The 14,134-nt window shown below is 36.4% G+C and overlaps 1 protein-coding gene across 1 annotated transcript in view; it reads right to left on the minus strand.

Moving 5' to 3' along the window:
* Positions 1 to 1,107: 1,107 nt before the first annotated feature.
* Positions 1,108 to 14,134, minus strand: part of LOC128662324 (protein mono-ADP-ribosyltransferase TIPARP-like) — a 101,915-nt gene continuing 88,888 nt past the window's right edge. The window contains exon 6 of the mRNA XM_053716128.1: positions 1,108 to 1,925. Within this exon, the coding sequence (XP_053572103.1) occupies positions 1,469 to 1,925 (457 nt within the window). The 3' untranslated portion in view covers positions 1,108 to 1,468. The remainder of the gene's footprint in view (positions 1,926 to 14,134) is intronic.

The following is a 14,134-nucleotide window of genomic DNA, read 5'->3' on the forward strand; positions in this document are numbered from 1 at the left end:
GCAGCACTGTATTGGAGAAAGCAGCTTTCACTGCATGCAGCATCCACTTTGAGCTAATGATCACCAAAAGTATCTCAACGATAGTGTTTTGAAAAGAAAACCCTTGCAGAAGCAACGGGTTTATGGAGATAAAAAAAGCCAAAATAACTAGGCTTGTGTGAAAAGAAATAAGAACAATTTATTTTAAGAGCTTTAAACGCATTTCTCGGCCGCAAGCTCCTGGCCGTTTCCTCAAGTATAATGAATTCATATTTGTTATATCATTTTGGTTTGTTTTTAGCTATCACATTGTTACACTTTTTAATTCTTTTGTGTCACATTATGTGACTGTTTCACTTATATACAATTAGTGTTGTCCTTTATTATAGAGACAAGATTAGTTATCTTGGCTAAGTAACACGTTTTTTTGGAGCGATTTGGCGCACTCTATCACTATACTGTTGTATGTTTTTTTTTCACTTTTGCAAAAGTTTGTAATATTAAAAAACACAAATTAGATGATATTTAAAACACCCTGATAATGTTTCTTAAATCTTGGACTACAACATGTTCCTTTTTTGAAAACATTTCTAGGAAAAATTATATACGTGAGATTAAAAAATATCCAATACGTTCTCATATGACTCCCCAAAAATTTAATTTAACTGAAACCTATTGAATAGGAAAATAGTGCATCAACAGAAAGGGCTAGATAATAAGCAGAGTACAGTTGACGCATTAACGTTAGTGTGATCTCGCACAAAGAAGTACACACAATCTGCTATAAGTGGATGGTTAAACATTTAACCAAAGCATCTCAACGTTTAATGGATAACACACAGAGCACTATTAGCGCTTATTGTACTTGTATAAGTGATGAGTTAAGTATTACACTCAGGCACAAACCAAAATATTGTTGTAAAATTTAGCGTTTTTAAGACCTGATGTAAACCATTATTATTATTATTACTATTATTATTAATAGCACTAGATTACGAGTGGTGCGCAAACTGTAGCGCAAGTGCGCTATGGTATTTTTTTCAGCTCTTTAGATAGTCTGCATCCTCTATAGCCTCACAAGTCCTTATGTTATTAAATAGTATTTAATATCATAAGGACTGGGGAGGCTAGAGAGTCTGAAAACACGCTAGGGAGCCTAAAAAAAAACATAGCGCACTTACGCTATAGTTTGTGCGCTACTTGTAATCTAGACATATTTTAGTAGGGATTTAGTACAGCCACGGTAACCAACATGCAGATGTTAGCACATCCTAGACTATCACTTGATCGCTAAAAATAATTTTGGACTTTTAATTTGAGCTCAAAAATAGAAGCGTTATTGATTATGCTGGAGTGATGTTAATGCACAATATCAAATATTTTTGTACTCCACTTGTAATCTAACCCTGAATGTTTGGGGGGGGGGTTGCTATCTGCAGATAACACAGAGAGATTCTGAAGTACCTCTTAGCTTCAGTAAGCTAATCTATTACAAACTCTCTAGAATGACTATGTCCTGTAACTTCTGGTACGTGATGAGAAAATATGGGTAAAACTGGTCATGATCAAATATAACAAATATGTCTGGATCATTAATTCGAGACACACAAGAGTCATAGAGTGGGCTGGCTGGGTCCTCAGGGTTTAGGGATGGAGGACGGCGAAGTGAAGGGGAGCCTACTGCAGGACGTCCCACCAAGACCTTGGCCAGAAACATGCAGTGCTCACCACTGTTTGTGGCACTGGTATAACGATGTGAGTAATCAGCATCTTTTGCAAAATAGCATCCACGGCCATAAAGGGTCCCATGTTTACCATAAACACGTGAGTCAAAGTTCTGTTTACAAATGGCTTCAACTGTAGTGGAGTCTGTACCATGGAAAAGATGACGTTCTATACAACTCTTCTCCTTTTCAGTGCAACTTTTAGTCATGTAAATCCTTTTCCTGTAAAAGTATCCAGGTAATAAAAGTTAAAGGGTAAAATATCAAAATAAGCAAATACATCAAACTTTTATATGTATAGCGAGTTAATAATGCAGAGATTATAAAGGGACATTTAACACCTCTTGCTCTTGTGTGAAAATTGTGCTTGTCCAAATTTCCCAAGAAAGGACAAAAATCAAATTCTGTAACAGATTTTCATAAAAAAGCTCCCAGTCAATAACTGGTTTAAAGTGATGGTAGAGTTAGCTTACTGTCGATCAAGTATAGCATTAGGTTTATAAAATCAATAGAAGTTTCATTCATCATTTTATATATATTGTAGTATTAATCAAGTAATCACATTTATAAAGCATGTTCTAATTGTCCCCAAATTCAACCCGTTTATTTATTTATTTTTTCACTCTTGATCACATTTTTTTCATCCTATTGAAATTCTGGCCATTAGGTGGCCGTCACTCGACGTCATCCGCCCCTTTATTAATTTGCACATGCGTTAAAGAATTTACTCTTGAGCTTGATAACCACACGCGCTCCCGTTTCGCGCATACCTATTAGTAACAGGTAGGAATCCTTTCCTGCTTCATCGGCTCCTTACAGACGGCATAGATACATAAAAGCGCATCAATTTTCTCAAACTCTTCATTAGAAGTAAGTAGCACATTCGTCCAATAAAGAAAAAAAGGTATCGGCAATTACCGCATTTCAAAGCAGCATCGGCAAATAACGTATGCACATTTTAAATCCGAACGTGCATTTGAGAGACGTAGAGAGCAGGTGGGACCACTGAATACGTTACTGTCAGGGTTTCACCCTACAAACGGATAGATTATGAGTTTTGCATTATGAGCGGCTCGGTACTAACTTGCAAGTTATTTCCACCGCTCACCTCCCTATAGGGCTGCTATTACAGGTTATCAAAAACCCGGCATTAGCAGTCAATACAGCAGCATTGAGCTCCATACCGCACCCAAATACCAGCGCTGCTTTGAGCTGGTTTTACGTGCTCGTGCACGATTTCCCCATAGACATCAATGGGGAGAGACAGCTAAAAAAAAAGCCTAACACCTGCAATAAAGGAGCGTAAAGCTCCGTAACCCAGCCCCATTGATTCCTGTGGGGAAACAAAATTTATGTTTACACTTAACACCTTAACATAAACCCTGAGTCTAAACACCCCTAATCTGCCGCCCCGGACATCGCCGACACCTACATTATACTTATTAACCCCTAATCTGCTGCCCCCGACATCGCCAACACCTACATTGCACTTATTAACCACTAATCTGCCGCCCCCGACATCGCCAACACCTACATTACACTTATTAAAGTGAAAGTAAATTTGGTCCCATTTGAACAAAGTACTGCATTGCCTAACTGTATAATAAGCAAATCGCTTTTTTTTTTTCTAATAAATGTATAGATTTATGTCTTTTTTTAATACATTATTTTTATACCGATTTGCTGCTGACTCCTCCCATCTACTTCTTCCTACTTTTTACAGTGTTTGCGTACAGAGCGGTCCCACCCGCTCTATACGTATTAGAGAAGTGCATTTACATGGACAATTTATTGTGCGCATGTGCGAATCGCCGATTCCACTACAACAGGGTGATCAAAGTGTATTTAGTTCACAACATAGTAATGAATGAATAACAATATTGTATTCATTCATTACTATGCGTTTTTAAAAATAGACAAGCAGCATCTTTTCATAACTCCGCGATCTGTCCTGAAAAATATAATTGCGCTTCAGTTTCTTCTTAGTCCGTCCCGAATGGTCTGCGCATGCGCGAAAAGGGCACGCGCATTGAAGAAAAAAGTAAATAGTTGATTTTACCGCATGCACAAGAGACCGATGACGTCGCTTCACGGCCACCTAACGGCCAGTATTTCAATTGGCCCAAATAAGAACGTGACCAGGAAGCAATATGCAGCCAAAAAATTGGGTTGCATTTATCGACAATAAAATTCAGAGTTTATTTCAGGAAAAAATTGATTTGAAAACAAGTTAGAAAATTTGATGAATGAAAGTCCTATTCATTTAATACATAATATGTTATAATGGTGAGCAACTAAGGAAAGTTTACTTTCACTTTAACCCGTAATCTGCCGCCCCCGACATCGCCGCCACCTACAGTACACTTATTAACCCCTAATCTGCCGCCCCTAACATCGCCGCCACCTACCTACACTTATTAACCCCTAATCTGCCGCCCCCAATGTTGTCGCTACCTACACTTATTAACCCCTAATCTCCTGCACCCAACGTCGCCGCCACTATACTAAAGTTATTAATCCATAACCCTAAGTCTAACCCTAACCCTAACACCCACTAACTTGAACATAATTAAAATAAATCTAAATAAAAATAATAATACCTAAATAATTCCTATTTAAAACTAAATACTTACCTAATAAAATAAACCCTAAGCTAGCTACAATATAACTAATAGTTACATTGTATCAATTTTAGGTTTTATTTTTATTTCACAGGTAAATTTGTATTTATTTTAACTAAGTAGACTAGTTGCTAAATAGTTATTAACTATTTACTAGCTACCTAGCTAAAATAAATACAAATTTACCTGTAAAATAAAACCTAACCTGAGTTACACTAACACCTAACCTTACACTACAATTAAATAAATTACAGTAATTAAATACAATTAACTAAATTACAACAAAAAACCCCACTAAATTACACAAAATAAAAAAGAAATGGATGTATGTGGATGGATGGATGGATGGATGTCTGGTCTTCAAAAACTGTAAGTGGATCTTCGGGAGTTAGTGTTAGGTTTTTTTAAGGGTTTATTGGGTAGGTTTTATTTTTAGCTTAGGGTTTGGACTGAAAAAGAGCTAAATTCCCTTTTAAGGCCAATGCCCATCCAAATGCCCTTTTCAGGGCAATGGGGAGCTTAGTTTTTTTAGTTAGGGTTTTATTTGGGGGGTTGGTTGTGTGGGTGGTGGGTTTTACTGTTGGGGGGTTGTTTGTATTTTTTTTACAGGTAAAAGAGCTGATTTCTTTGGGGCAATGCCCCGCAAAAGGCACTTTTAAGGGCTATTGGCAGTTTAGTTTAGGCTAGGGTTTTTTTCTATTTTGGGGGGGGGCTTTTTTATTTTGATAGGGCTATTAGATTAGGTGTAATTAGTTTAAATATTTGATAATTTCTTTTTTATTTTGTGTAATTTAGTGGGGGGGTTTGTAATTTAATTAATTGTATTTAATTAATGTAATTTATTTAATTGTAGTGTAAGGTTAGGTGTTAGTGTAACTCAGGTTAGGTTTTATTTTACAGGTAAATTTGTATTTATTTTAGCTAGGTAGTAAGTAAATAGTTAATAACTATTTACTAACTAGTCTACATAGTTAAAATAAATACAAACTTGCCTGTGAAATAAAAATAAAACCTAAGATAGATACAATGTAACTATTAGTTATATTGTAGCTAGCTTAGGGTTTATTTTATAGCTAAGTATTTAGTTTTAAATAGGAATTATTTAGTTATTAATAGGTTTTATTTAGATGTATTTTAATTATATTAAAGTTAGAGGGTGTTAGGGTTACATTTAGGGTTAGGTTTAGGGGTTAATAATTTTAGTATAGTGGCGGCGATTTTGGGGGCAGCAGATTAGGGGTTAATAACAGTAATGTAGGTTGCGGCGATGTTAGGGACAGCAGATTAGGGGTTAATAATATTTAACTAGTGTTTGCGATGCGGGAGTACGGCAGTTTAGGGGTTAATATGTTTATTATAGTGGAGGCGATGTCCGGAGCGGCAGATTAGGGGTTAATAATTTTATTTTAGTGTTTGCAATGCAAGAGGGCCTCGGTTTAGGGGTTAATAGGTAGTTTATGGGTGTTAGTGTACTTTTTAGCACTTTAGTTATGAGTTTTATGTTACGGATTTGTAACATAAAAGCTATAACTACTGACTTTCAGTTTACGGTATGGATCTTGTAGTTATGGGCTGTACCGCTCACTTTTTGGCCGGACAGGCAAACTCGTAATACCGGTGCTATGGAAGTCCCATTGAAAAAATACTTTTTGAAAGGTGTGGTAGTTATGTTGCGCGCCGGCCAAAAAAGTGTGCGGTACAGCTACAACTGCAAGACTCATAATAGCAGCGTTAGTGAAAAAGCAGCGCTATGAGGGTTTTTCACCCATAATGCAAAACTCGTAATCTAGCCGTTTGTTTGCTATTTGTTGCTGGCTGCCATTTTAGTTACAGCACAGTCCAAAAATGCAGCAGTACTCACCACTAATGCAAAAACTTCCATCTTTATTAGGACATCAAAGGTAAAAAAGATAACGTTTCGGACCGCTAGTCCTTAGTCATGTCAGTACATTAATGCAGGTATCACACCTTAATAAAGGAGTAAGGGTAACAAACCACACCTCCTAATTAACCCATTCATTGTTAAATCACGACTCATTTCTTAGTAATACCTTGCAAATACAGAGGATGCGCCATCTAGTGACAAAGACACAAATTGCATATATAAACAAACAATTACATATTATATACAATGTTACATGTTTAAACACAAAAAGTACAGATTACATAGTATCAATTTGATACTATCCTCAATTGTTACTTAAAGCAGAAGTGGATTAAAGGAAGTCCGAAAGGTCATATTCCTTATTCATTCCTATTGGATAACGAGTTTCCAATTTGTTAATCCAAAAAACCTCCTTCTGCTTTAAGTACAATTCTCTGTCCCCTCCCCTTCTAGGTATAGTAATGTGATCTATGATCTGAAACCTAAGTTGACAGATATTTTGGCCTGCTTGGATAAAGTGTTCTGCTACTAGATTTTTTATCTCATTATTCCTAATATCAGACCTATGTTCACATATCCTCTCTCAGACCATCCTAGTGGTCTCTCTGATGTAACTCCGCCCACAGGGACATTTAATCATATATATGGCATAGGTGCTATTGCAAGTAAATAGACCTCTAATGCTATATTTCTTGCCAGTACCGGGATGGAAAACATATTTTACTTTTATCATACTATTACAACTGGAACACCCCAAACAGGGGTAACAACCTAAGTTTTTCTCAGAAATATAGGTCTGTACATGCGATTTTTTAGGTCCTATATCTGCTTTGATAAGTCTATCTCTTAAGCTTTCACTTCTCCTATAGGCTGGCATAAAACCTGACTGAAATTCCTTAACTAGAGGATTACATGTGCTCAAAATGTGCCAATGCTTTCTAAGGATTGAATGTATCCGATTACTTAAATCATTAAATTTAGTGACAAAAACAGGGTGATCTTGTTTATTTTTAAGCTTAACTTTCAGTTTGGATGACTCTAGCAAGCTATTTCTAGGTAGTGACGCAACTTCCTTGATCTCTTTGTCTACCAACTCAGGAGGGAAACCACTATATTTAATTGTATCACCCATTTCATTCAATCACTGTTTAACAAGCGTGTTGTCAGATAGGATTCTCCTAACTCTTAGGAGTTGACTACGGGGCAATGACTTCTTAAGGGACTCAGGGTGAAAGCTATCAAAATGGAGCAGGCTATTTTTAGCAGTAGATTTTACATGTAAATCTGTCCTGAAGCCATAACCAGATTTATAAATCTTGGTGTCCAAAAATTCAATGCTTTCCTCACTATGTTTAAGACTGAACTTAAGGTGTGTGGTTGCACTTTTCAGCTGATTTTCAGCTGATCAAAGTCCCATAGGGATCCAATGTCGCTCAACCACATGCCTAATATATCGTCTATGTAGCGCCACCAGGTGGCGCCACATAGAACGAAGAGACCATTCTCAAAAATGAATTTCTCTTTGAAGATGTTCATAAATATATTAGTGTAGGTTGGGGCAACATTGGACTCCATAGCTGTGCCCTGTGGTTGGATATAAAATTCATCCTGGAATAGGAAATAATTGCATCTTAATACAATCTCAAGAAGATCAAGAATAAAGTCAGTTTGACAGTTATTAAATGTACTAAATTGTTGCAGAACCTTTTTCACAGCTCCCATACCGGATGCATATGTTATAGAGGTATATAAACTAGATACGTCTAATGTATATAAGATAGTTTTGTCAGTGGTCGTATTTAAGTCACTCAATTTGATCAAGAAATCACTCATGTCTCTAATGTATGAACTGGATAATTCTACAAAAGGTCTTAAAATGTGATCTAAATAAATTGAAAAATTAGAACACACTGAATTCATACTAGATACAATGGGGCGTCCCGGGGGGGCTTGTAAGTTCTTATGTACCTTTGGTAAGGTGTATAATACTGGTGTCTTGCCAATTATACAATTTTAAAGGCACATGAAACTTTACTTTTAATTTCCTTCTCAATATTAAATATTGGATTATAAGGTAAACGGCAACAGACCTCACCATCTGATAGTTGGGACTTAATTTCATCTACATAATAGTCCTTATCTAAAAGGACAGTGACCCCACCCTTATTGGCAGATTTTAAAATAATGCTTTTGTTTTTGTAGGGATTTTAATGTTCCCATAGATTTCTTATTAAAAAAACACCCATTATTAACATTAGTGCCTAGGTGTATGTTTTTCTTCCTGTGAACCTTATTTTGCAAACTTTTAACATCATCAAGTACCATTTTGGAAAAAATATCAACACTGTGGTCATAATTTTGTGGCATATACCTACTCTTAGATTTCAAACCCAAATGATTAAGATGTAATCTACTTGGATTAGTTACAGGTTTAACAAATGTGTCCACATAACAATCATTAGAGAACATACGGCTAGATTACGAGTTTTGCGTTATGGTGAAAAAGCAACGTTATCAGGTTATAGCGCTGCTCTTTCACTACCACTGCTATTACGAGTCTTGCAGGTTTAGGGGCACCGCACACTTTTTTGGCCATAACGCAATTCAACTTACGCAAATTGCGTAAAGTCTTTTTTCAATGGGATTTTCATAGCGCCGATATTACAAGCTTTTCCTGGGAGGCCAAAAAGTGAGCGGTACACCCTATACCATCAAGATTCGTAACGCATTCTAAAGTCAGTAGTTATGAGTTTTACACTACAAAGCTGTAACATAAAACTCATAACTAAAGTGCTAAAAAGTTCACTAACACCCATAAACTACCTATTAACCCCTAGACCGAGGCCCTCCAGCATCGCAAACACTAAAATAAAATTATTGACCCCTAATCTGCTGCTCCGGACATCGCCGCCACTATAATAAACATATTAACCCCTAAACCGCCGTACTCCTGCATCGCAAACACTAGTTAAATATTATTAACCCCTAATCTGCCGTCCCTAACATCGCCGCCACCTATCTACATTTATTAACCCCTAATCTGCCGCCCCCAACGTTGCCGCCACTATACTAAATTTATTAACCCCTAAACCAAAGTCTAACCCTAACCCTAACACCCACTAACTTAAATATAATTAAAATAAATCTAAAGAAAACCTACTATTAATAACTAAATAATTCCTATTTAAAACTAAATACTTACCTGTAAAATAAACCAATTACTAATAGTTACATTGTAGCTAGCTCAGGGTTTATTTTTATTTTACAGGCAAGTTTGTATTTATTTTAACTAGGTAGAATAGTTACTAAATAGTAATTAACTATTTACTAACTACCTAGCTAAAATAAATAGAAATTTACCTGTAAAATAAAAACTAACCTTTCTTACACTAACACCTAACCTTACACTACAATTAAATAAATTACCTAAATTAAATACAATTAACTAAATTAAATACAAATACCTAAATTACAAAAAAAAACAACACTAAATTACATAAAATAAAAAAACAAATTACAAGATATTTAAACTAATTACACCTAATCTAATAGCCTTATCAACATAAAAAAAGCCCCCCCAAAATAAAAAAAAACCCCTAGCCTAAACTAAACTACCAATAGCCCTTAAAAGGGCCTTTTTCTGGGCATTGCCCAAATGAAATCAGCTTTTACCTGTAAAAAAAATACAAACAACCCCCCAACAGTAAAACCCACCACCCACACAACCAACCCCCCAAATAAAACCCTAACTAAACAAAACTAAGCTTCCCATTGCCCTGAAAAGGGCATTTGGATGGGCATTGCCCTTAAAAGGGCATTTAGCTCTATTGCTGCCCAAACCCTAATCTAAAACCCACCCAATAAACCCTTAAAAAAAACTAACGCTAACCCCCAGCTTTGAAGACCGGACATCCATCCGTTCCAATCAGCCAATAGAATGCAAGCTCAATCCTATTGGCTGATTGAGCCAATCGGAATCTAAAGGACGCCATCTTGGATGACGTCACTTAAAGGAACCTTCATTCGTCGGGAGTCATCGTAAGAAGAGGATGCTCCGCGCCGGATGTCTTGAAGATGGAGCCGCTCCGCGCCGGATGGATGAAGATAGAAGATGACGTCTGGATGAAGACTTCTGCCCGTCTAGAGGACCACTTCTTCCGGCTTGGATGAAGACTTCTCCCGGCTTCGTTGAGGACTTCTTGCCACTTAGTTGAGGACTTCTCCCGGCTTCGTTGACGATGGATGTCCGGTCTTAAAAACTGTAAGTGGATCTTCGGGGGTTAGTGTTAGGTTTTTTAAGGGTTTATTGGGTGGGTTTTAGTTTTAGATTAGGGTTTGGGCAGCAATAGCGTTAAATGCCCTTTTAAGGGCAATGCCCATCCAAATGCCCTTTTCAGGGCAATGGGGAGCTTAGTTTTTTAGTTAGGGTTTTATTTGGGGGGTTGGTTGTGTGGGTGGTGGGTTTTACTTTTGGGGGGTTATTTGTAATTTTTTTACAGGTAAAAGAGCTGATTTCTTTAGGGCAATGCACCGCAAAAGGCTCTTTTAAGGGCTATTGGTAGTTTAGTTTAGGCTAGGAGTTTTTTTTATTTTGGGGGGGCTTTTTTTATTTTGATAGGGCTATTAGATTAGATGTAATAATAATTTGTTTTTTATTTTGTGTAATTTAGTGTTTGTTTGTTTTTGTAATTTAGGTAATTGTATTTAATTTAGTTAATTGTATTTAATTTAGGTTATTTATTTAATTGTAGTGTAAGGTTAGGTGTTATTTTACAGGTAAGTATTTAGTTTTAAATAGGAATTATTTAGTTATTAATAGTAGGTTTTCTTTAGATTTATTTTAATTATATTTAAGTTAGTGGGTGTTAGGGTTAGACTTAGGTTTAGGGGTTAATAAATTTAATATAGTTGCGGCGACGTTGGGGGCGGCAGATTAGGGGTTAATAAATGTAGGTAGGTGGCGGCGATGTTAGGGGCGGCAGATTAGGGATTAATATTTAACTAATGTTTGTGATGCGGGAGTGCGGCGGTTTAGGGGTTAATATGTTTATTATAGTGGCGGCGATGTTCGGAGCGGCAGATTAGGGGTTAATAAGTATAATGTAGGTGTCAGCGATGTCGGGGAGGCAGATTAGGGGTTAATAAGTGTAAGATTAGGGGTGTTTAGACTCGGGGTTCATGTTAGGGTGTTAGGTGTAAACATAAAATTTGTTTCCCCATAGGAATCAATGGGGCTGCGTTACTGAGCTTTACACTGCTTTATTGCAGGTGTTAGGCTTTTTTTCAGCTGGCTCTCCCCATTGATGTCTATGCGGAAATCATGCACGAGCACATACAACCAGCTCACCGCTGACTTAAGCAGCGCTGGTATTGGAGTGCGGTATGGAGCACATTTTTGCTCTACTCTCACTTCTTGTCTTTTAACGCCGGGTTTATTAAAACCTGTAATACCAGTGCTGTAGGTAAGTAAGCGGTGACAATAATGTGCAAGTTAGCACCGCACCCCTCATAACGCAAAACTCGTAATCTAGCCAATAGATTTTAGTTTGAAATATCTAAAAAATTGAAAGAGATCTTTCTCAATTTCAAAGAAATCACATTTGGCAAAGGGGCAAAAAGAGAGTCCTTGTTGTAATAGTAATGACTCAGTCTCAGTAATCTGTACCTGTGACAAATTTAAAACTAGTGATTCACTGAGTCATTACTATTACAACAAACACTCTCTTTTTGCCCCTTTGCCAAATGTGATTTCTTTGAAACTGAGAAAGATCTCTTTCGATTTTTTAGATCTTTAAAACTAAAATCTATGTTCTCTAATGATTGTTATGTGGCAAATTCGTTAAACTTGTAACTAATCAAAGTAGATTACATCTTAATCATTTGGGTTTGAAATCTAAGAGTAGGTTTATGCCACAAAATTATGACCACAGTGTTGATATTTTTTCCAAAATGGTACTTGATGTTAAAAATTTGCAAAATAAGGTTCACAGGAAGAAAAACATACATGTAGGCACTAATGTTAATAATGGGTGTTTTTTGAATAAGAAATCTGTGGGAGAATTAAAATCCCTACAAAAAAACAAAAGCATTATTTTAAAATCTGCCGATAAGGGTGGGGCCACTGTCCTTTTAGATAAGGACTATTATGTAGATGAAATTAAGTCCCAACTATCAGATGTTTAGGTCTATTGCCGTTTACCTTATAATCCAATATTTAATATTGAGAAGGAAATTAAAAGTAAAGTTTCATGTGCCTTCATGGTATAATTGGCAAGAAGGAGATTGCTTTCCTTTTATTTGAACATGCTAGGACACCAGTATTATACACCTTACCAAAGGTACATAAGAACTTACAAGCCCTGCCGGGACGCCCCATTGTATCTAGTATAAATTCAGTGTGTTTTAATATTTCAATTTATTTAGATCACATTTTAAGACCTTTTGTAGAATTGTCCAGTTCATACATTAGAGACACAATTGATTTCTTGATCAAATTGAGTGACTTAAATACGACCACTGACAAAACTATCTTATATACATTACACTATCTAGTTTATATACCTCTATAACACATGCATCCGGTATGGGAGCGGTGAAAAAAGTTCTGCAACAATTTTTTTTTATTTTATTTATTTATGCATACCGACAGTGTAAATCCACATTCAGAGTAATACAGAAACAAGGATACAAAACACACACCTCACAGGGTGTTGAGCTTAACGACTTCTGAAATACAGTAACAAAAAATGCCATAATCCTAAATCGAAAAAATAACCAGTACTGTTCACCTTTAAAGGACTATACGACAGCACATAGCATCACAAAAAAATGAAGTATTCTGAATTTTTACACTGTAGGCAAATTTTAATCTATTAACTAAACGAAAAGAAAACGGAAAAAAAAAAAAAAAAAAAAACGAAGAAAAGGGGGAAGAAATAATAAATGAGAATAACATACTCTTCTCCTAACTCTCCTCCCCCCGCGCTCGAAACCATCCACCTCCCCTCCGGGGCTTCGCCCCCGAACTAGCTATGGAAAAACTGGACAGATGAAGTTCTCAGCACACTCGATTATATCTCTCTATGCCCAGCTATCCATTCTGCTGGGAAGTCACCCAATAACACAAGGTCAACGAAACACTCAGAACTCAAAAAAGGACATAAAATTGTCTTTTGTTCAGGTTCTGGGTATGTCTTAATGATGGGCAGCCACCCTAATAGAAACTTCCTGACTTCTCTTTCGCTAGCTTCTCCCAATTGACAGGATTCAAAAATTATTTGCATTTGGATTTCTTTAATGAATACTGAGAACCCAGGAGCTCTTTTTGATTTCCAATCTTTCACAATCAACTGTCTAATAAGTAGGAAAATTGTGTTCAAAATCTTTTCTGGGAAAAAGATTCTGAATTGGGATTTTCCAAAAAGAAAACGATCTCTGGGTCGAAACTAATACTTACTTTATATAATACCTTAATCCAGAAAGCAACTTTTTTCCAGAACTGCCCAATTTTGGGACATGCCCAAAACATATGTAGAATATCAGCCTTCGAAGATCTACATCGAGGGCAAAGAAAGCTTTGACTAGTATACATTTTAGACATTTTCGAAGGAGTACAGTAAAACTTATTCATCAATTTCATGTGTCCTTCTTTCCAGGATATTGGAATTCTACAATTACTTACAGCTCTACAACTAGACTTAATTTTTTCCTGGTCAACACTTGGGAGTAGCGGTCTCCATTTTTCCATGATTTTTTGTAAGAAGGAGTCACTTTGTTTAGCCAACATTCTACTGTATAATAGTGAGATTGAAGGAGCTTTCACTCTAGCAATCGCGATACGGGCTCTAATATCTGACCAAGCAGCTATCTCAACAGCACTCCATTTTTTGGTCTTTATAAAATGCTGAACTTGAAAGAAGGCGTAA

The sequence above is a fragment of the Bombina bombina genome, chromosome 6, assembly GCF_027579735.1.
Source record: "Bombina bombina isolate aBomBom1 chromosome 6, aBomBom1.pri, whole genome shotgun sequence".
NCBI classification, from domain to species: Eukaryota; Metazoa; Chordata; class Amphibia; order Anura; family Bombinatoridae; genus Bombina; species Bombina bombina.